Genomic DNA, 16,189 nt, shown 5'->3' with positions numbered 1-16,189 from the left:
AGGTGTCATACGACTTGAACCTTCGCTTGGTGTTTGTCTGTCGGGATTACTAGTTGACCAGTGACCTTAGTCTTGAACTGTTCAACATATATGTAAGCCAAGTCAACAGGTAACACACATAACTTCAAAAAAACATCATAGAGTTCCCCGGTTGTGCTCGTGATAGCCATGAGCTTCCTGTGTTTCATGAGTGCTCTAGAGAACAAGCCTATAAGTTCTCATAGGAGCTTTACTTTACTTCCTCACTCATATAGGTGCCTCTATCGGAGTGTAATCTTGTATCTTTTTACATTTTGGAAAAAACCAGCTATAGAAAGCATTAAGAGTATTCACTCATCCTTTAAATGATACGTAAGGTACTACTACATCATAGGGATGGGTACGAGTTTTCACTCTAGGTGTAGTACCCCCACAAATCACGCAGATAACTTGTTTCCCCATTGAACCTTGATCCCGGGATCTCCATTCACGAAGGTTGGGTGTCGTTATCGGTGATTTAATTAAATAGGCAATTAGTCTTTAATAGACTTTAGCCTCATCCCCTCGATGTACTAAAACCAGGCTCTCTAGCGGGCCTTTAGTTAAAGGATCACCTAAATTTTCTTTTGACCTCACAAAGTCAATAGCTATGATCCCATCTCTTAACAATCGTAAGACAAGTGTTATGTCTAAATTTAATATGTCGAGATTTCCCATTATAGGAAGTATTTTTGGCCCTCAAGATAGCAGCTTGGCTATCACAAAGTGAATAGAGACAGTGGAACAGGTTTAGGCCAAAGCGGGATATCCATCAAAAATTCTCGATCCACTCGCTTCCTCACTAGCTTTGTCTAAAGCTATAAACTCAGATTCCATAGTGGAACGGGCAATGCAAGTTTGCTTAGATGATTTCCAAGACACCGCCCCCGCCATAGTGAACACATAACCACTAGTGGATTTAGATTCCCGAGAATCAGCAATCCAATTGGCATCACTGCACCCCTCAAGCAATTTGGATATCCGCCATAATGAACACCATAATTTGAAGTATATTTCAAATATCTCAATACCACGATAAGAGCATCCCAATGCTCATTCTTTGGGATTTATGGTGTATCTACTAAGTTTGCTTTACGGCGTAAGCTATGTCGGGTCTAGTGCAGTTCATAAGATACATGAGAGGCCCTATAACCCTAGAAAACTCTAAGGGAGATACACCTAATCCGGTATTTTTTTGTCAAATGTATACTAGGATCATATGGTGTTCGGCGGTACGGTCAAATTGATTAAATCTTTTAAGCATTTTCTCTACATAATGAGATTGAGACAAAGTAATTCCATCGTAATTATACACTATCTTAATGCCAAGAATGACATCGATTGATACCCAAATCTTTCATGTCAAAATGCTTACTCAAAAAAGATTTAGTCTTATTGACGGTCTCTAAACTGGTTCCAATGATCAACATGTCATCCACATATAAACATATAATTACACCAGATTGTTTCTCAAATTTACAATAAATGCATTTATCTGCCTCATTAATATTAAAACCATTAGAGATTAGCACACTATCAAATTTCTCATGCCACTGTTTAGGAGCTTGTTTGAGACCGTAAAGAGATTTCTTTAGCCTACAAACTTTTCTCTCAAGGCCTTCTAAAACAAACCCTTCTGGCTGATCCATATATATCTCCTCTTGTAATTCCCCATTTAGAAATGCCGTTTTGAAATCCATTTGGTGAATTACGAGATTACGAGTAGAAGCAAAAGCTATTAACATCCTAATAGATGTAATCCTTGTCACAGGAGAGTAAGTATCAAAGAAATCAAACCCTTCTCTCTGTTTATAGCCTTTTGCTACTAATCTCGCTTTATATTTATCAATGGATCCATCTGCCTTAAGTTTCTTTCTAAATAACCATTTATTCCCAATAGTTTTACAACCAGGGGGCAACTCAACCAGCTCCCAAGTGTTATTGGTTATAATGGACTCATATTCACTTAGAATGGCCTCCCTCCAAAAAATGGCATCAGAAGATGACATGGTCTCTAAATAAGTCTGAGGATCATCCTCTACCAAGAAAGTAAGGAAATCAGGTCCAAAAGAGGTGTTAGTCCTAGGTCTCTTGCTCCTCCTGAGTTCAATTTCATCTTCAGCAGAAGAATCTTCTCGAACTCTAGAAGCAAGTGTAGAAGAACTCGGAGTCCCTCCCGATCTCTCAATAAATGGGAATTTATCCTCAAAAAAAACAGCATCCCTAGACTCAATAATGGTATTATCATCAACAAATTTATTTTTAGATTTGAAAACTAAAAACCTGTAGGCGCTGCTATTCTGTGCATACCCAATAAAGACACAATCTACAGTTTTAGGGCCAAGTTTAGTCCTCTTGGGTGTTGGTATAGACACCTTAGCCAAACACCCCCACACTTTAAAGAATTTATAAGACGGTTGCATACCCAATAAAGACACAATCTACAGTTTTAGGGCCAAGTTTAGTCCTCTTGGGTGTTGGTATAGACACCTTAGCCAAACACCCCCACACTTTAAAGAATTTATAAGACGGTGTCCTATTTTTCCACATCTCATATGGAGTTTTATCTGTGTCTTTAAAAGGTATCTTATTCGAGAATATAACAGGCCGTTAGCAAAGCCTCCCCCCATAGGTTCATAGAAGCTCCAGAGCTATTGATCATTGAATTGATCATATCTTTGAGAGTCCTATTTTTCCTCTCTGCTATCCCATTGGATTGGGGAGCATAAGGGGCAGTGGTCTCATGTACAATACCATTATTTTCACAAAATTTATTGAAAGGACCAGAATATTCACCTCCTCTATCAGACCTAACTATTTTTATTTTCTTGTCTAACTGGTTCTCAACTTCAGTTTTAAAGGAAATAAATTTAGCTAAGCTATCATCCTTACTCTTAAGAAGATAAACATGACAGAAACGTGAAGCATCATCAATGAATGTAACAAAGTATTTATTACCTCCTCTAGTCATGTAACCTTTAAGATCACATAAGTCAGTGTGAATCAATGCCAACAACTCAGTGTTTCTTTCTACCTTTTTAAAAGGTTTCCTAGCATATTTAGATTCTACACATACTTCACATCTCTTGTTTTCACAAATAGTATACTTGGATATGTTACCTAGATGCATTAGTTTTTTAATCGAAACATTATTAACGTGTCCAAGTCTACTATGCCATAAATCAAATGACTCAACCATATAAGAAGAAGTAGATGCTTTATTAAATTCAAAATCAGTTACATTGAGCTTAAACAAGCCTTCATCTAAATAACCTTTACCCACAAAGGTTCCCCCCTTAGTCAGAACAAATTTGTCTGACTCAAAGACAAGTTTGAACCCCTTCTTACTTAAAAGGGAACCAGAAACCAGATTTTTCCTAATATCGGGGAACATAAAGAACATCCTTCAAATTAAGAACATTTCGGAAGTGAACTTCAAATTAGCGGTCCCCTTTTCCTTCAACTCTAGAAGCGGATGAGTTACCCATGAACAAACTTTCTCCTTCTCCCAGAGGAGTGAAGGCCATAAATGCACTTTTGGTGCCACGGATGTGTTTGGTAGCCCCGGTGTCTACCCACCCGCGTCGATCATGTTACTCACCAAGTTAACCTCGGTAACCACACGTGAGAAAAATTACCATCCACGAACTACATTTGCTTGTGCCTTATCTTTCTTCCCATCATTGGACCTTTTTGAATTCTGATCCGGGGCTATATGACCTCGTGATCCGCACACATAGCAATGAATTTCAGGATTGTAAGGTTTCTTTTTAAAGTGAGGTTGGGACTGTTTATTCTTGTTCGCATATGGTTTCTTTTTGACGGGGAATTTAGTTGATTTAGACTTAGAAGAACTAGCAGCGTTACCTTCAACCAGGTTAGCCTTAGCCTTCATTTCTGAAGTCTCCACATTGATTTCAGCCTTCCTGTTATCCTCCTCGATCCGAAGGTTGACGATCAGATCTTCTAAGGTCATCTCTTTCTTCTTATGTTTGAGACTGTTTTTGTACTCCTTCCACGAGGAAGGGAGTTTCTCAATGATGGACGCAACCTGGAAACCTTTGCAGATTTTATAACCTTCCTACAAAATCTCATGAATGATTATTTGCAGCTCCTCCACTTGAGAAACAACAGATTTCCCATCTTCCATCTTGAATTCCAGAAACTTTCCTACAAGAAACTTCTTAGAACCTGCATCTTCAGTAGCATACTTCTTATCAAGTAAACTCCACAATTCAGTAGCAGTCGTACACACATCATAAACATCATACAAATCAAGGGAAAGACAATCAAGTATATAATTTCGACATAAATAATCCTTCTTTTCCCATCTCTCCACACCACCGAAGCGACCGGGTTCATTTTCATTTTCATTGTAAATGGGTTTCTCAATCGAAATCCATTCAACCCGGTTCGAGTAGTCGGATAAAAGCGCGTTTTTCATCCGCCCGGTAGCTTAAAATTTCTTCCATCAAAAATTTCGGGTTTGACGGACTTACCACTAGGTTTCTCCATCTTAGCAAGATTAAGAACAAACGAGCACAATACTTGATAATAACAGATCGTTATTAGACAATCGATTTTTCGTCTTAAGATTGTAGTCAAATAGTATCGAAAAACAGTAATAAGAAAGCAAGTAAAACTTATCACTGAGGATTGTGCTCGGCACAATTTCCTTAAGACGAAAAACGCCCGCCCGGTATGGTTCTTTGCCGACCTCAGCGCCGCGTCTCCCAGGATACAACAATGGATGAGCGTGTCACCAGCCAATGACCTGCTCAGTAGAAACTCTCAGCATACTCCAGACGAGGTTTTTGATTTTAAGAACAATAAGCTGTGTTCATCCTCTTTGATAAACAAGAGAGAGTTTGGTTTTATAGATCTGACACTCGCCACTCAAGGCGAGAGTCACGACTCCAGTTTTTAATGTGCGAGCAAAAAGCGTGATATTGTTTTGACTCGAATCAGTAAGGAAAGATTTTGAAACGGTTATTTTGGAAAGAAGACCAAAAGATTCCGCAAAAACAAGTCCAGTACTCGAACCCACGCGAAGCCCAATTGGGTGGATTTACACCCCTCCCTGCGCGCGACGTGCACTAAGGTTTTCTGGAGCTCCCAAACCAAGAAAGCCTTGTGTGCGTGCAAGCACCTCCTTATATCTCTCTACACTATCCCTCCATAAGGACACAACCAATATAAACTTAAGAGTCTTAAGTTTAGTAACCAATGTGGGACTAAAGCCCCCCACATTAGAGTGTAGTAGATACAAAAGGTCATGGGTTCAAACCCATGAGGACACAAATTCCTTCACATTTCCAACAATGTTAATACCTCGAGAGCAATGTCAATACCTCGAGAGCAAAGTCCCAAAACAGTAATCTAGCTTTATCATGCCACCTTTTAAGTGGCTAGACTACTTAAAAGATTTAAATTTAATTTTGCATGCAACTTTTTCCAGTAAATGATAATAATTTTAGAAACTGGTTATACTACTTTTCAAACTTGTGAAAGCTTATGCAGTAACCAAATATATATGGTACTATGTTGCGCATGAGAATTTATTTAGGATCAAACCACAACAGAGTACAGTACGACGGTACCTAGTACACATCCATTATTAGTAACACGCAGTTAAGTAATACGACTTGAGACAACATGAAGGAAGAAAAGAAAAGCAGCGGTTCAACTGACACTGCTAAGGAAGCAGCATAATTTTGTAAAGAAGATATAAGCACTGCTATTAGGTACAATGAAAACCAGGTGGGAGCGTCTTACCACAAGCGTTGAGAATCACACCTGCAGAGGCATCAGCAATGAGATTGATACCCAATAAGTTGGCTTTGATGGCAGCGCATACGTACATAGCTGCATGATCTACAAGTCCACGGAAGAGGAGGCAACATTGTTTGTAAGCAGGACTACCAATAACAACATGAACCAAGTGCAGTACATCGACACAAGCACGAAATGTAGTATAATCAGTTGGGCAAGAAGGTTGTGGTGGATTACTTGCAGTCGCTATCCTATGGCTAAGAAACTGTAAAATACTTTTCATTCCAATAAAGTTTCCAACAAAGGCAACAATGAAACTGTAAAATACTTTTATACTTGGTAGTTGGTACATCCACTTGAGTAGTTGAGTGGTACGTAGAAGTTGCCAAAGTGTCCAAGTGATATGGGTGAACGGAAGGTGCCTGACTTTGTCTATACAGTATTTCTATTGCAAATTCAGAAGGCGCGCGCCAATGACCCATATCAGTATGTATGAAATTCTGAGGTGCAAAAAAAAACGATGCAACAAACATTCGTACGAGCTCCAATCGCTAGCTTACAAAACATATCTATTGAGTATATCTTCATTGCTCTTAATGATTGTAATAATAATATGTGAAGTTCCTCTATTCGTCTTCTGCAACTACTGATTGCACGTTTATATAGCTGGGTGTTGAGTCAATATATATATAGACATAACCTACAAACTCTAGCGTGATTAGCCCAGTAGTAGAGATTGCTAATAATTCGGTTAAAAACTTACTGAATTCAACTCCCGCTGCTTCCCTATGCACTTTTTCATGCTACATAACCTGGCTACCTGGGTTCCTCCCTCCAATGGTAGGAAGCCACTTGTTAGAGAAATGAGAATGAATGCCACAGTTTAGTATCACTTTTTATACCATGCATCACTACATCGTCCAACAAAAAAGTCCATGCATCACTATTACAGCGTTTCTGTGCAACCTACTGACCGAGCTGGGCAGGAAAAGATAGTGTTTCTCGCAATATATAACTGCGGCATCAATGATAGCTTCTCCTTCGCGCCAGAACAATGATACTGCAAGCCATAAAATTTGATATCACCTACTGAACGGCACTAGTTTATTTCCAGCGCCATTTTCTCACAATCGACCTCCTTCATTATATATTTTGCAATTCTAGTATTCCGATCAAAATTCAATTTGTATTTATTGCTTCTATAAATGTTGTCACAGGCTTACACCATCAACACGACCAGAAAAAATTTTATGTTGAAGAATTTTACAGAACTCTGAGAACTTAGAAGCCAAATTTATAATCCAAAGTAAGAGCTCAATTTTAAGCAAGATCTGAATCTATCTTCTTAACTTGACACAAGGCCTCTAATTCCCAAGATCCTCCAAAGTAGTCAACCCTGCATTCCCAGCAAGCAACAGAGCTTCACAATGGTCAAGCTGCATTGGAAGCAAGCAACAGAACTCATAAGCAAATTCCCAACAAACAAGTACAAAAATATAACTATATTTAAACAGAGAGAAAAATAAATGCAGTTTATGAAAACACATTCAACCTAGAAAGGCAACTCAAAGATGGACAAATCATCAACAACTATCCAAAGAAAATCAAACACCATTAAAATACACCGTAAGGTAATCCTCAAAATCCGTATGCAATCAATAACACTTTCCTATCTGAACAAGAAACCAAATACACCGCATTTGCATTGTAAAAGTAAAATCATTTGAACTAAAATAACCAAGGGTGACTAACTGTCCATTTTCCTGAATGAGCATGCATCAGTCAACATGGCATGACCACCAGTTGGCTGGCACAACACAGGCTGACAGTTCATAAATGAACACCTTTCAATAAAACTAACTGTTCAACTAGTTCCAGTTCCAGTCCCACCACCAACTCCTATCCCTCCTCGATCTGGACTAAAACCTCCTCTGCCTTCTGACAAGCACAACCACCTCCACCAAAACCTCCTCCAACTCCACCAACTACTAACTTTCCCTTCTTTTACTCCAGCTACTAACATCATGTTGTATGGTCCTTGGTCCTGCAACACCAGCCGCATGCCTTTTACCGTTTCTCGCACCCTGTACATCACACCCAAACTCTAAATTGAATTACCAGAAATGCATACCAGAGAGGAATATTCCTCATAGCAAACCCCACTACTAGGAATGCATGCTAGTTGTTTGAATTGCTAAATTGAAGACAGAGGAATATTCCTCATGAAGTGACATGTTCGAAGCTAGCAAGTACACTACTTCTGCAAGTTGAAAGAACTTTGATACCAGTACACTAGATGCCTAGATGGCTAAATGGAGTGCAGAAGTTCCACTAACATTACTATATTCATGAATGTGGTGATTATGTTGGTGGGATTTTTCATTGAGAAATATCCAATTTCCAAGGATTTCCTTGCAAAACATTGGAAAATTAAAGGTGGCTACAGCTTGTCAACTGAAAAGATCTTAAGCTATTTCAAATTTATAATAGAAGGAAAGTATTAGTACCAGATCCCATATTTACAGCAGGCAAACTCTTTGTGGTTAGAAGTTGGTCTCCAAAAGTGGAAGCACAGAAGACAAAGATTAAAACCCTCAAGAGCCTACCTAAGGAGTTATGAAATGAGGATGCAAGTGGATTTTCAACTAGCTTAATTTGCTAATGTGTGTGGTATGTAGTACGAGTTGATCACTCGTTTCAACCATTTGTAAAGCTTAAAATGGGAGAGAAAGTAACTGTAAGGGATTTGGGCATAAGGCTTTCAAATGTCCAAATAAGACATCTCCGTGAGGATGGCTAAGGTGAGTACAGAGAATTTATTTCAGTGACAGAGAAAGGAGTTAAGGAGGTCCTAGTGGTACAGGCAAGAACCTACAAACTGAAGTTGATAATGCCTAACAATGTCAAGACAGAGAGGGACTCGTAATGGAGGGACAAGCACTTACTGCTACCCCAAACCAGGTCAATAATTATGCAGATACATAAGCTTCTTTGGAGCAGGGGGGAAGTTTGACAGCACCTAGATCAGTTATACAGCAAGAACTTAAAGGTATTGAGAAAGGTTCAAGAGGCTGCCAAATAATGAACTTTAAGAGGGTTAAAGAGTAGCATCCGCTCAGTGAGAGCTATATATGCTATCAAAGGTGAGGAGCGAGAACACTCCAGTAATCTTATCGCTGCAACCGACCGACCATCAATTGCAATTGATGATTTTGCATTCATTTGGATACCAATAATTTAGCAACTTTATTACGTAATTAAGTTAACGAGCAAAAAAGTTGGACAAATAAACAAACCTTTTCATACCAAATCTTTTTGCCAAATGAAAGAGAGAGCTTAGATTTTTTGCTTCTCAAAGTCGATTGGCTTTGACGAAAAAAAACTTTAAATCCATGCCGACTCATCTCTTATTCTTTAAATTGCAAGAACAAACTGACGAAGAAACCCGGAGAAAACATGAAATGCCTATTATCATTTCTCTGCACAGATTATAAAAGCTTGAGGGAGATGATGCATGTCCAATCACAGCACGGCTCTTTTGTCCAATCTGTGGGTCTTGCTAACCTCACTTCTACTGTGCCAACAATAAATTTAAAACCCAATATTCAACAAACTCAAGGGAAATTTTTCTATTAGATTTCTGTCTCATCTCAATATTCATCAAACCAATTTGAAAACACCATCTTCACATAACGATCCACCGTTTTTATCTCCTTACCGTTAGGGCTTATATAAGGTTTGAATCCAAAGAATTGCGGAAATTATGGAAACCTTCCTTCCCATTCGTCCGAATGCAGTGTCCCCTCTCCTCTCCTTTGTTCTTCAATAAGATGATCTGGTTGAGAATGGATATGAAGGTAATTAAGATATTACTTTAGAAGATTTTTCTTCTACTTGATGGTATAGGGTATCAAAAGTGAACTAATTGAGAAAGTTACCTAGGGTTGGGAATGACTTCTGATTTTTAAGTAATGCCAAATTAACTATTACTTGCAGATTCAAAAAGTAACTCCAATAAGTAGAAGTTAATCGACTTCGGGTTGCAAAATGGCCCCTTAAGTTTCAGTCATGTATACAGAGAATGTAATAGAGTTATAGAGCAGCTGATAAGACTGTCTAGGTAATGATTTGGATGCTAAATGTAAGTTCTTTGTCCCTCCCATTGACGTATCGTTGTCTATTATTGTGAGGGAAGACAAAGAAGGAAAGATCAATGGAATTACATTGAGGTTGATGCAGGTCAGTATGGGTCTGCCTAACCCCTAAACAACTTTGTTCAAAAAAAAAAAAAAAAAAGGGACATTAGGGGGGAATTGTGAGCCAATCATATCATTAACTTGAGCTGCATTTTTTCTTAAGGTACTCGACTGAATCTAGTCGACACCATCACATATATCGATGGTACATTTTGAGTAGCACTCAGATACTGAGCTGCTGCTCCAAGCAGACTTAACATTTACAGTATGAATTACAAAAGAGAGTAAATGCCTGAATGGTCCACAATTTGGGACAATATTCCCTACATACTTGGAAACACCAAGAACATTTACTAACATACTGAGTTTGAATCTAAAGATTCTAAACTTTGATAAGTATTAAATGGCACTGGGTCTAATGCATCCTTCCTGGTTTCATACTTCCATAGTACACTATTATCCTCTTCTAATCCAATGGACTTAGATAGAGTTGAGGTTCCTAGACTCTATGGTGAATTGGGATTCCGTTGTGTTGTAAGGTGTTGTAGCCCTTTTAGATGGGAAATTAGAACCTCATAACTTAGTGCCTCCCTAAGGAGAGATGAAATATATCTTTTATCGCTCAATAATAAAAAAAAGAAAAATCCAATGGGCCAAATAAGCATTCAAGGAGCAAACCAGGTCCTTATTAACATAGTAGGTGTATGTATTATTGTATTATGACAAGAAAGGGTCATATGTCCGGCAACCAATTTAAATGGGCATTGCTTTCCAAAAGCATAAGGAAATTCATACATAAACTATAAGAACTTCAATTTCCTTAAAATGTATGCGATTTAATTTCTTATTATGACCACAAAAGTATAGAACCAATTTTAACTTCTGAGTTCAGACTAATGGAAACATAAAGCATTTTGACTTCCTTACAAGCCTTCTTAAATTTCCTACAGGTCGGTGAGTATAGCTATGATGCATGGATACAGATACTGGTACCGATCACGGTGACACCCGGTATGGGTAATGCGACTTTGCTGAAATATTCGGAAATGGGTTACGGCCTATGGGTACGGTTAATTAATAGGAATATTTTAAATATGTGTATTCTGAAAATTCTCTTGGTAGTTCTTTGAGTAAAGTAAATCAGGAACATGTGAAAAACTATTATAAAACGGGTCAAAGTCAATACAGCTTGAAGCCTTAAAGAAACAATTTACATTTCCATGGGGCAAAACTATCTGACAGATCTATTTCAGGGATTCCACCTGGAATCCATTTAGATAAGTTCAGTCTCTTTCGAGAAAGGAGAGATTTGGAAATTTTGGTCATTCGTGTGAAAGAATTTTGCTAAATCTCCTCCGCCATCCTCTCTCTCTCAAAATTTATCGTTATTCCTTTTGTACTTTTTTTTTGGGCGAGAGACACGTATCCTACCAGTATCTAGTACCCGTATCTGTATCGTACCCGACCGATACAGTTGCAATGACATTTTAGAAGTATCCGTGCATCATAGGAGTACAGGAATCAACTAGATATCGTGTTTGTGCCTGACGGTAATAGTAGTTTCCTTCAGACATCCGGTTCACAAAACGATCATTCTCAAAATGCATTACATCATAAAATTCAAATCTGTAAGGATCTTTCTTTCTAATACAACCACTAAATGGCTAATAAACAATCCAAACTCCAATGTATATCTGTTTAGGTTCAATTGCATAAATAGTCTTACCTGTAAGCGGTCTCACACAAGTCGAGAGCGATTGGGCATTGAGATGGTAATACAAAGAACCAAAAGCAACAGCAGCCACACCAATGAAGAAACATGTCCAGCCACATAATTCCCCTTGCAAGCTACCATGGCATCAACAAGATATCACAAAACAGGAAACTGGGAGTATCTCTGACCAATACGTCCAATAATAATATTGCCAATATATAGTATTACCATAACTGAAAAGGCTTCAACGGTAGCAAAGTATCAACCCACTGACCAATGACGAGGAATGGGAAGTGAGAAACTGCATTTAATGTATAAGGTACCCTGATAGAGACATTTTCCAAGCGAAATGATATCAGACCACATGAAGAGGCAAACATGCTGCACAATGTTTATTCTAATACAAGCAAAAGAAACATGTAATTAGGACATAGTTATGACTTCATGCATTTGGTATCAATTCAACTGTTTGGTTCACATGAATTAACACCTAGTCATTAATTTCTGGTCTTGCCTACTGATAATTTAAACAATGAAATTCCAGATTGAAATAGACTTGCAGAATTAAGAAATTCCAGAAAATAACAGATATCTTTAACTCCAGTTTCATTTCACATAAATCTCTTCATTCTATATAATCTCTATGTTAATAATTGGCAAAAGCATATAATGAAATGAGCGCAAATTGCGAAGTAGAACACAATCTCATTACAGATACTGCTCGTAAAAACAAATAACTAGGTCAAATACAGTTTATTTTTATTTATTTTTTGCTCGGTAAAGTGAAATTTCATTAATAAAGGAAAACTATGCTGAGAAGGCCTACATTACAAGAGAAACAAGAAATAAAAACATTTACAATAAATGAATTTACATAATAAAAAGCCCAAGAAATGCACCGTCACCCCATGTCTAAGAACATAAGACAATCCCACCCTAGCTACAAAAGATTCAAAGAAACATCCTCTTAACCCTTTAATAAGTGATGATGTGGCAGTAGAGAAAGAGCAGCTAGATACAGTTTAATCTCCAATAAGTTTCTCCATGAAGAACATTCTCTGCTGCCACTAATTCATCCAAAACCCAAAGAAATACAAAGAAACAAATAACTATATGCAATTCAAGGGTTAGTTAGGGATGACCCACATTACTAGTTGCAATTAGGGATGAAACCCCGGGGGGGGGGTCCCTAACTAACCCGTAATTCAATTCAGATTAACTTTCTCTACTGAGAACATAAAAGAAAGAAACTTGGTAATGAAAATGCGTATGAACAAGATTAACAAAGGGGACTTTGATTCAATCAAAGAAGACAGTGAGATCAAGAGAAATCAACGGAATAAACCTCAAATCAACTAACTCTTGGCAAAATTTAAAGTGAAGGCATGAAAATAAACTTACCTTGGAAATCATGCAAATAGAGAACGCGCCTCAAAATTAAGCAGAGAACCGAAAAAGATGAGTCACAAAACAGAATTTGAATGATAACCTGCAAAAGAACATCGGTGTGAACTAGATCAACAACCAATTAAATACTTCTAACAAATTTCACGAAAAGTCCAAAATATTATATGTTGATACTTGATAGCAGATGTCCAACCATCTCCTGTAATTAGTCGGTTGTTATGAGCACATACAGGTATATACAAGTAATACAACCAAAGCGGAGAATATACCTTGGCTGGTTATGAGTCTGTTATGTATCCAAAAAACTGTCGACCAATATGCTGCTAACTTTATCGGGTACCTCAGAATATTCTTCTCTTTCGGTTACTCCATAGGTTTCTTCTCCTTCAACAGTTCCAATCAACAAACTGTGTGTAACAGCATCCGGGACCCAACCATTATCCAGCATGTGATCTAATAATTTACAGGCATCACGTTTATGACCCTCCTTCACAAGGCCATGGATCAACATCTTGTTTATCGCCAAACTAAACAATCCAGTTTTAGAGATAAGTTTATTAAGTGTGTATACAACAACATGCAACTGAGAATGGGAAGCCATAAATGATACTACTCTATAGACAGTTTCTGAACAGGGAATTATTCCATCGTCAACCATCTGATCCAACAACCAGGCACACTCACTTGTCATCTTTTCTAAGCACAAGCTATTAATTAGGACACTGTATGTTTCTGCATTAAAGGCACAACCCCCCACCACCATCCGAGAGAACAACAGTAAAATGTCCTTAGTTCTTCTTGATTCAGACAACCCGAGTAAAATAGCATTATGTGTGTCAAGATTACATGAAATGCCAGAATGATGAGCCAAAGAGTACAAGCTGATTGCTTCATCCAGCTTTCCTGACAAACATGTCCCCTTTACCAACATATCAAATGAGGATGAACTGATGGTGCATCCTTTGCTGCATAAAAAGTGAAAAACTTCGGCAGCCTCTTGAATCCTTTTAATAAGGCAAAGGCATTCAATTAGCTCTGCATAGTCTCCAGAATCCAAAACCCAATCTCTGACACAAGCCTCGCGAAATAGTTCTAGAGCATCTTCAAACTTGCACTCTTTGCGTAACCAGATATAAGAGCTGAGTAAATGGCAGAATCAGGAATAAACGAATAAACAAGCATTCTACTAAGAATTTCGAAGGCTTTTCTGATCTTCCCTTCCTTACAAAACCCTCGAATAAGAACACTCCAAGAAACACTGTCAGCTACTTGTCTCTCAACCATTTTCTCAAGATAATCATATGCTTCGTAAAACTTACCTGCATTACAGTAACCTTCAAGCAAGGCATTGTGAGGAATAACCTCAGTAACTAAGTTCTCCTCCAGTAAGTTACTAGCATTGCTAAATTTGGATAATTTACATAAACCATTCACAATATCAACATATATACTAACCAAGGGAGCTACACCACTTTTTAACATATCTTCAAAAAGTACAATTGCATCATCCAACAGAAGATTCTCGCACAAACAATGTATCAAAACTTCATAAACCAACGAATCCACTAAAACACCCGAGTCCCTCATCATTTTATACAACCTTAATACTTCATCTGATTTGTTAGCCTTACACAACAGTGGAAGAACAGAATTACAAAAATTTAAATCTGGACCACACTCGAGCTTGAACATTTCACTCAGAACCATTATAGATTCATCGACTCGAGTTCTTTTACAAAGACCACATATAAGTATCTCAAATGTCCTACTATTAGGAACACACCCTTTTCTATTCATTCTCCTATACTGATCCAAAGCAGACTCCATTTTATCATTTTCACACAAAACCTCTATCAAATAGTTCAAAGTATCAACATTAGGTACAATTCCAGCTTTCACTATTTCTTTATAAGCAAACAATACAGTCTCTAGATCCCTCTGATCCTCGACTAAAGTACGCAACATAACATTACATATATGAATCGAAGGCGGTTTAAACTTACCCAAATTCATAATCTCAAGTACTCTTAAAGCTTCTTTAAACCTCCGATTCTTAACGAAAGAATCGACCAATTCAGCAAAAGCTTCTTCAGCATGTGGGCATTTATCCTTAGCCATTTCATTACAAAAAAACTCCATATCCTGAACATTTCCAGCCATACCAAGTTTCATAATCATAAAAAAATAAGTATCAGCAGTGTGATAAAAACGTTTTTGACTAGTGGCCCATTTGAATATATTAACAGATGATTTCAAATCCTTTGTTGAGTCCAAAATGTGTAGTAAGTTGTCTGGGGTTAAATTGTTGTTGTTTAAAAAACGAGTCTTTGATTCAAATTCAGGTGAGTTGGGGTAATTTTGAGTAGTGGCATGGGTAGTAATGCATGAAATGAAACATACCCATCTTGGAATTTGCTTTGATATTATCAAAGAAGAAAAGTTTAATGTCATGGGAAAAAGTATAGTAAGATAAACTGACCTGCTTTTTTCTATCACTTTGTATTTCAGTTCATCCTCAGAGACAAAACAGGATCAACAATCCAACAACTCTATATTAGTTCGATATTTCGATAGGAGTTGTGCAATTTCGCGAAATACTATCTGAAATTTTGAATTCTACGTTCATGTGGGCACTAGAAAGGTTACACTTCTTAACTTGTGGTTTAGTAAAAGTAAGTGGAAGAATTTTTTTTTTATGAAGTTTCTTACTGTCCATCAAGTGCTAGTGAACTTTACCGAGCAACATAAACAAAATAGGATTGTTACTTGTAAGTACTCTCCGTTCTACACTACAGAGGACGTGTCCACATGACAGGACGTCTTATTTCAGCTTGTTCCACAACATCAAATCGTACCAACGACCCAACACCTAGCTAGGTTGTCACCAGCAGCAGTTACAACCATTTATGGAAAGATATCAACTAGCACAATCTTGGAGCTCAATCAATGCCACAATCAAGGAAACATTAACTTTGTAACAACACATTAATGACGAGTCATCAAGATAACACACAAGGTGGATCTGCAATCCATAACGGTTCAAGCACACATCTATAAATAGAGAGAGATGAACTACGTAAGG

General features: G+C 37.7%; 1 protein-coding gene and 1 pseudogene across 4 annotated transcripts; both read right to left on the bottom strand.

Moving 5' to 3' along the window:
* Positions 1 to 5,758: 5,758 nt before the first annotated feature.
* LOC147481077 (14 kDa proline-rich protein DC2.15 pseudogene) lies at positions 5,759 to 6,073 on the bottom strand (annotated as a pseudogene).
* Positions 6,074 to 6,956: 883 nt separating this feature from the next.
* On the bottom strand, positions 6,957 to 15,720 carry LOC147481076 (uncharacterized). 4 transcript variants are annotated; one of them, XM_086578304.1, is made up of 6 exons: positions 15,587 to 15,720; positions 13,377 to 15,249; positions 13,102 to 13,189; positions 11,929 to 12,024; positions 11,713 to 11,834; positions 6,957 to 7,226 (listed from the first exon to the last, which is right to left on the bottom strand). In XM_086578304.1, the coding sequence occupies exon 2, from the start codon at positions 15,244 to 15,246 to the stop codon at positions 14,200 to 14,202; it is 1,047 nt and encodes a 348-aa protein (XP_086434430.1). In that variant the 5' UTR covers positions 15,247 to 15,249; positions 15,587 to 15,720; the 3' UTR covers positions 6,957 to 7,226; positions 11,713 to 11,834; positions 11,929 to 12,024; positions 13,102 to 13,189; positions 13,377 to 14,199. The 4 variants fall into 4 exon arrangements, with proteins under 4 accessions (XP_086434430.1, XP_086434429.1, XP_086434427.1 ...); XM_086578303.1 differs by having other exon boundaries at positions 11,929 to 12,097; positions 13,377 to 15,640; XM_086578301.1 differs by having other exon boundaries at positions 13,377 to 15,640.
* Between the last annotated feature and the right edge of the window lie 469 nt (positions 15,721 to 16,189).

The sequence above is a fragment of the Coptis chinensis genome, chromosome 8 (genome assembly GCF_015680905.1).
Source record: "Coptis chinensis isolate HL-2020 chromosome 8, ASM1568090v1, whole genome shotgun sequence".
NCBI classification, from domain to species: domain Eukaryota; kingdom Viridiplantae; phylum Streptophyta; class Magnoliopsida; order Ranunculales; family Ranunculaceae; genus Coptis; species Coptis chinensis.
This window is presented reverse-complemented; position numbering and strand designations above follow the sequence as displayed.